The sequence below is a fragment of the Rosa chinensis genome, chromosome 5, assembly GCF_002994745.2.
Source record: "Rosa chinensis cultivar Old Blush chromosome 5, RchiOBHm-V2, whole genome shotgun sequence".
In the NCBI taxonomy this organism is placed as follows: Eukaryota; Viridiplantae; Streptophyta; class Magnoliopsida; order Rosales; family Rosaceae; genus Rosa; species Rosa chinensis.
In genome coordinates this window covers 70,983,229-70,990,319 of record NC_037092.1, presented here as the reverse complement: position 1 = coordinate 70,990,319, position 7,091 = coordinate 70,983,229, and the positions used below count along the sequence as shown (strand labels likewise).

Below are 7,091 nucleotides of genomic sequence, written 5' to 3'. Positions count from 1 at the left end.
CTTGTCACATTTATAATCCGAGTTGAGGAAGTAGAATATATTTCAAGACCATAAGTATTACTCACATTAAACATCCGGTAGATATATAATGTCTAAAAAATCTAGTAACAAATAGGCGTGCTGCTGTTTCCGTCAATGAAAGAGCCATATATTTTGGGTTTCCCAACAGGGCACACCCTTTTCCAAGCATACCATGTGCTGCAGCCACTCCAGCATGCAATTCCACTTTGCCAATGTATTAAGCTTCTTAATTAAAGCAATTTACTAGGGCTGGGATTTGGAACCGTAAAACCGATGGAACCGCACCGAACCGCACCGAAATTCTCGGTTCGGTTCGGTTCTACAACATATGTATACAAATTTTTTTCGGTTCGGTTCCTAGAGTCATATGATCGGTTCGGTTCCGGTTCTTGTTTTTAAAACATCCTTGGAACCGAATTACACATGTCACTGTATAAGTAGACATTAGTGGTGAGCTTATTTATGTAAAATAGACCCTTTCTCATGTGATCGGGCCTTCCAAATGCAATCAGAGCCTTCCATCTCTTCTCATAATATCCTAACCGTTCGATCAAAACCCTATCTGACTTATCTCTTCGACTCTCCCGAGTTCCCTCAAACTCTCACTCTCTCTGTCTCTCGAAACACAAACGGCGCTCGGGCCTCTCCCTCATCATACATCGATCAATCCAGTCATCCGGTCCTCGTCCAGTCGTCCAGTCGTCCTCGTCGTCGTCCAGTCGTCCAGTCGTCCTCGTCGCTCCTTCTGCTCATCCAGATCCAGTCGTCCAGTCGTCCTCGTCCAGTCGTCCTCGTCGCTCCTTCTGCTCATCCAGATCCAGTCGTCCAGTCGTCCTCGTCCAGTCGTCCAGTCGTCCTCGTCGCTTCTTCTGCTCATCCAGATCCAGTCGTCGTCCAGTCGTCCTCGTCCAGTCGTCCAGTCGTCCTCGTCGCTCCTTCTGCTCATCCAGATCCAGTCGTCCAGTCGTCCTCGTCCAGTCGTCCTCGTCGCTCCTTCTGCTCATCCAGATCCAGTCGTCCTCGGCTCGATTGTAATAGAAGATCGAAACCCAGACGACCTCCGTCGAAACCCAGACGTCCTCCGGTCTCCGCCTAGGTATCTCACTATCTCTCTCTCCCTCTCCGAGCCCCGCTCCTCCTCTTCTTCTCTTCTGAGTTTCTGAATTCTAATACCAACTAATCTGTACAATTGGGTTCAATACTTGGATTTCCATTTAATCTTGTGGGAAATACTTCGATTTTGAATGGGTATAGTTGACTAGGTTGATTCGGCCGAGTTGGGAAGATAGTCTTCTATGGTTGAATTTTTTTTGCAGACTTCATGTGTTTGTGATTTTGTTTGATGGGTTTAATTACTCTTCTATGGTTTTGGTATTCATGTGATTGTATTTAGTGTTTCAGTTTTGATGCAATAAATTGTAGTTGTCATTGTAGTTCCCTTGATCAGTGGTTACAAGAATAACAGAGGAGCTATACTTCCATTTTGTTTTTCTTTGTTTACTGGAGTTCCACTTGGTTATATTGGCTGTAGTGTTGGTTTTGTATCTTTTGGGGGATTCTTTTGGTTTTCGGCCTATTGATGATGAGAATTTGAAAACTTTGAGATAGTACTGTTACTGTTTTAGAAGATGAGAAATTTGGTTTTGGAAATGGATGAGAAGTTGCTTCGTGAGGGTCTGTGTGGTTGAGTGGAATTGCAGTGGCGGTTTGGATTCGTAGATGATTGTGTTTGTTAATGTGTGAACTTGTATGTGTGATTTGTGTGGAAACTGGACATAAAACCACTATACCAGTCCATTCCCTTGAGCTTGTACAAATGATCAAAATAGGTTCTTTAGTGCCAGTGAACTAGTGAAGTGTGCTCGACTTTTTTTAAGTTTGCAAGTTCAAATGTTCAAAGTTTGCTTTTGTTACTTTTGGAACTGAGTTTATTAGAAATTAATCTGTTGGGTATACATATATTAGAAATTAATTTCTAATCTGTTGGGTATAGGATGTTTTACGGTATACATATGTTTGATCGATTTTAACTGATTTGATCTTGATGTTAATTTTAAATGTTGTTGACTGGTCAGATTGCAGGAGGGACTGGTCAGATTGTCAGAGGAATCTTCATGTGTAGCAATGCATATACTAATCAGGTCTGTTTTAAACTTTTAATTTGGCCTTGCTTTTTAGTCAATTTGGTGTCCTGTGTTTACAATTTAGCTAATTTGGTCATGTTTATCCGGATTGGCAGGAAATCTTGACCTACTTTCGTGGATCTGAGTCGCAGAATTTGTAGGTACAGATTGCTTCTTGCTTACTGCCTTGGAGTTGGAGATCTAATTCCATGTCCGAAGCATCTGCTAGCTCCTCTGACCCATCCGCTTCCAATTTTGAACCAGCCGCTTCCAATGAAATTGTGGTTGCAAACAACAACCCTGAAACATCTCAACTAGCAGCCAACAACACTGCTCCAACTTCCAGTAAACCAACAAAAGCTTCTACTGCTCGGAGCTCTGTTGCCAAGAGAAGAAGAGGAGAGAAGAAGAAAGGCAGGCAGAGGTCGGATGTCTGGGATCACTTCACGAAAGTGGATCATCCTTTGATTGAGACTGTTGATGGAGTAGAGAAAGTGGTTGGCCATACTAAGAGGGCTCAATGTAAGTACTGTACAACTCATTTAGCATGCAATTCATATGAAAATGGCACATCTACTCTTAGGAAACACATTGAGATAGTGTGTAAGAAATACCCTGGTAGAGTTAATATAGAATCTAGCCAACAAGTTTTGACTAGTGATGGAAAAAGAGGTCAGAGTAGTTTGGTTAGTGTGAATTGGTCACAAGATAATTGTGTGGAAGCTGCAACTCATATGATAGTTGTCGATGAGCTACCATTCAGTTTTATTGAAAAACCGGGGTTTAATTATTTTTGTAGTGTTGCTGTACCCTTGTTTAAAGTCCCAGGTAGGAAAGCCATAGTCAAAACCTTTCTAGGCATGTATGATGCCAAGAAGGAGGAGTTGAGGAGGGAATTGAAGTCACATTGTGTTTGTTTGACAACAGACACTTGGACTTCTTGTCAGAATATAAACTACATGGTGATTACTGCCCATTTTATTGATCGGGGATGGCAGATGCACAAAAGAGTGCTTGCTTTTTGTGTGGTTCCAAACCACCAAGGTGTAACCATAGGAAAAATCTTAGAGAAGTGTTTGATTGATTGGTCAATAGAGAAGGTTTTAACAATTTCTGTTGACAATGCCTCTGCCAACAAGCATGCCATTGATTATGTTAGGAAGAAAATGTGCAATTGGGACATAAAACCAATCTTTGAAGGTAAGTTTATGCATGTGAGATGTTTGGCTCACATTGTAAACCTAATTGTGAAGAGTGGACTGAATATGATGGAGAGGTCAGTGTCTAGTATAAGGAATGCTGTGAGATATGTTAGAAGTTCGGGTGCTAGGTTAGATGAATTTAAAAGCTGTGTAGAGCAGGAGAAAGTTGAATGCAATAAGATTTGCATCTTAGATGTTCCAACAAGGTGGAATTCCACCTTTCTTATGTTGGACACAGCTTTGGAGTTGAAAAAAGCATTTGATAGATTGAAGGATGAGGAGGATTCAAGGTACAAAAGCTACTTTGATGAAGAGGAGGAAGTTGAAGATGATGATGAAACTGAAAATCAGAGTAAAAAGAAGAAAGTGGCTGTAAAAAGGGTAGGGCCACCAAGTGATGCAGATTGGGACAATGCAGCTGTTTTTGTGAAGTTTTTGAAAGTGTTCTATGATGTGACCCTTAATGTTAGTGCTTCACTTACCCCCACTTCACACAAGGCATTCCATGATATTGTTACTATTGAAGCAGAGCTTGAAGATCTCAGTTCTATTGGGGTAGGGCCTGATTCAAGTGAAGCAGACAAAGTCTTGTACGACATGGCAGTCAAGATGAAGGCCAAGTATTCCAAGTATTTTGGGAACTTAGATGACATGAACCAACTCTTCCTAGTTGCTTTGGTCTTAGATCCTAGGTATAAATTGAGAAATATTAGTTGGTTGTGTGAAACAATGTTGAATTTGTGTGATTGGGAGATCAAGAAGAAATGTGATGAAGTAAAGCAGCTTATGGTAGACTTGTGTGACTTGTATGGGCAGTCTAATGGTTCACATGGTGGACCATCCAAGGCTAAGGGTAAAGATCCTATTACTAGTGACACATCTATTAGTAAGACTAGAAGTAGAGCAAGGATTCTTAGTGGGAAGAGGGCTGTTATGCAAGAAGACTGGAATAGGCAGCTTGAACAGAATAATGATGTTGTGGTGGGACATGAAGTTGATAGATATTTGCTGGACCCTATAGAAAAACCTGCTGAAAATGATGATTGGAAGATTTTGGATTGGTGGAAGCTTAATGGAGGTAAATATCCCAACTTGCAATCATTGGCTAGAGACATATTAGCCATACAAGTGTCAACAGTTGCAAGTGAGTCAAGTTTCAGCACTGGGAAAAGGGTAATAGATCCATATAGAAGCTCTTTAAACCCAAAAACAGTTGAAAAACTGATATGTCTTCAAAATTGGTTGAAGGCTGATGCCATTATGGGGTTGGAGTACATTCCAACTATAGAGGAAATAGAGTCATATGAACAGATTGAAGCAGGTATGTGTTTTTGATGTTTTTAGTTTACTATTTTTGAATATGGTACAAGAAATTAGTTATAAAATCTATGTGATTTACTGTTTTGAGTTTTGACATTGTGCAGACTATGAAAAAAAGGATAGAGAGAATGATAAGAAGGGCAAGAACACTATCGCTGCTGCATCTGCATCTGCATCTGCACCTAGTGGCAGAGTAACCAAGAGTTCTGAGGCTTCAGCTTCAGCCCCTACAACCAAGAAGAAAAGACAGAAAAAATGATGCAGCAAATTGATTTAGTTTTCAGTATTTAAGTTTGCTGCAAATTGATTTAGTTTTCAGTATTTAAGTTTGCTGCAAATTGATGCAGCTGCATTGTTTAATTTGGACTAAGTTTATTCACTTTATTGTTTAGTTTTATTTGCTGCATGTGAGACTTTGAGTTTGCAGTTTATGCATGTGAAACTTTTGATTGTTTGTGTTTGATAGTTTGAGAGTTTTGAACTTTTGATTGTTGGATAGTTTAATGCTTTCATCACTTTCATGCTTTGACAGTTTGGGAGTTTGCAGGAAATTGTTAATTTGCTATGTTGATGTTGATTGTTAAATATGTATATTGTAGATACCGTATTGAGTTTGAATGAGTGAATAAATTGTGATATATTGAATCATTTGAATGTATGTATGGAAATCAGGAAAAGTGAAAACTAGAAAGTAGAAACAGCTGAAAAGCAGTGTTTCTATATGGAAAAACCGAGGAACCGAACTTGGAACCGATCCGAGTTTGGAACCGAAAAACCGATAATGGAACCGATCTGGAATGGAACCGGGAAACCGAGGAACCGAACTTGGAACCGATCCGAGTTTGGAACCGAAAAACCGAGAATGAGACCGATCTGGAATGGAACCGAAAAACCGAGGAACCGACCCGAGAAAGGTCGGTTCGGTTCTGCATCGGTTCTTCATACAAAAAACATCAAACCCGAACCGAAAATCAGTTATCGGTTTCGGTTCCGGGTTCAGTCCTTGACATTGAAAAACCGACCCGAGTCCAGCCCTAAAGAGCACCCTTCCACGTCCACGCCATCGAACGTACACCTCAGCTTTGATAATGAACACTCGATAATCAAACCTGCACAAAAACCCCTACACCATAGAATAGTGCACCGGGAATGAACAAAACAAACCCGGTAAGCTTTTCAGCCCGTATGAGTAAACTCAAATAAAGTGACTCACGTCACGCATGCTTATAATCTCTCATTTCGTGAGATGAATTAAAGGAACAATATTTAATTTCACAAAACACAACCAAACATCAAGTTCATATCATATCATCTCAACGACAAATCACATTCACTTCCCCTCAACATAAAGCATTTGTCAAAACGATGACCTCACAACTCATTCACAACTCACTACAAGTCTCAAACCACAACCGCACATACAATTGAATTAATAAAAATCATAGTAATCCCTGCATAGAAAATTAGTTCAGGAGATCACCTAAAAACAATCAATAAAAATCATAGTAATCCCTGCATAAAATTTAGTTCAGGGAATTACATTAAAACAACCAATAAAATCATAGTAATCCCTGCATATAACTTAGTTCAGGAGATTACATTAAAACAATCAATTCAGAAACAGTAATCCCTGCATAGAATTTAGTGCAGGAGATTACCAAGAAAACAAACAATTCAATAATAGAAATAAATAGAAGCATTTACTAAAAACATCCATTAATAACGCCAACCACCACACAGCTCATCACACAGATCACCACACAGGTCATCACATACTATTGTTTCCTCATCTCCAATAGCCTCAAACAATAATGAAATCATTTTCCAAATATTGTTTCTCAACTCAAACCGTCACCAAAACCATACCTATTCTTTCAAAACTCAAAGCCAACAAAACCATCTTTTATTTCCAAAATCATATATTTTCCTCAACATCACATTGCACAACAATAGTAAACTACACACTCAATTCCACCAAGATATATATATATATATATATATATATATATATACACGTAGTCATCCACTCAGGGATGCCACTAATACCAACTATAGTTTTATAAATTATACTTCTCGAAAATCATTTTATCAAAACATTGTTTTAACTCACCCATGAACCGTTGTCGATCAAGTTCATATATTTTAAAACAAATAATTTGTTTCGAGAATGATTTAACAATTATACAAGTAATTCCGAGTAATAAAATAAATCCGTTCGTAAATGAACCACGTGAGATTTACTCACCTCTAACTCCAGCTGTGTCTTCACACAAATACCAAGACAAGCACAAAATCATCCAAACTCCGCTCACGCAATTCCATCAATCACCTAATCACATCAAGGTCACACTCAATACCACACAAAACACACAATTCACAAAACACAATTATACGATGATCCACAGTCGGATCCTCATCCGAGACC

At 39.2% G+C, this 7,091-nt stretch overlaps 1 protein-coding gene across 1 annotated transcript; it reads left to right on the top strand.

Moving 5' to 3' along the window:
- Nucleotides 1–523: 523 nt before the first annotated feature.
- LOC112163968 lies at nucleotides 524–2,305 on the top strand. The gene is made up of 4 exons (XM_024300222.1): nucleotides 524–1,052; nucleotides 1,444–1,562; nucleotides 2,097–2,162; nucleotides 2,261–2,305. The coding sequence occupies exons 1-4, from the start codon at nucleotides 524–526 to the stop codon at nucleotides 2,303–2,305; spliced, it is 759 nt and encodes a 252-aa protein (XP_024155990.1).
- The last annotated feature ends 4,786 nt before the right edge of the window (nucleotides 2,306–7,091 follow it).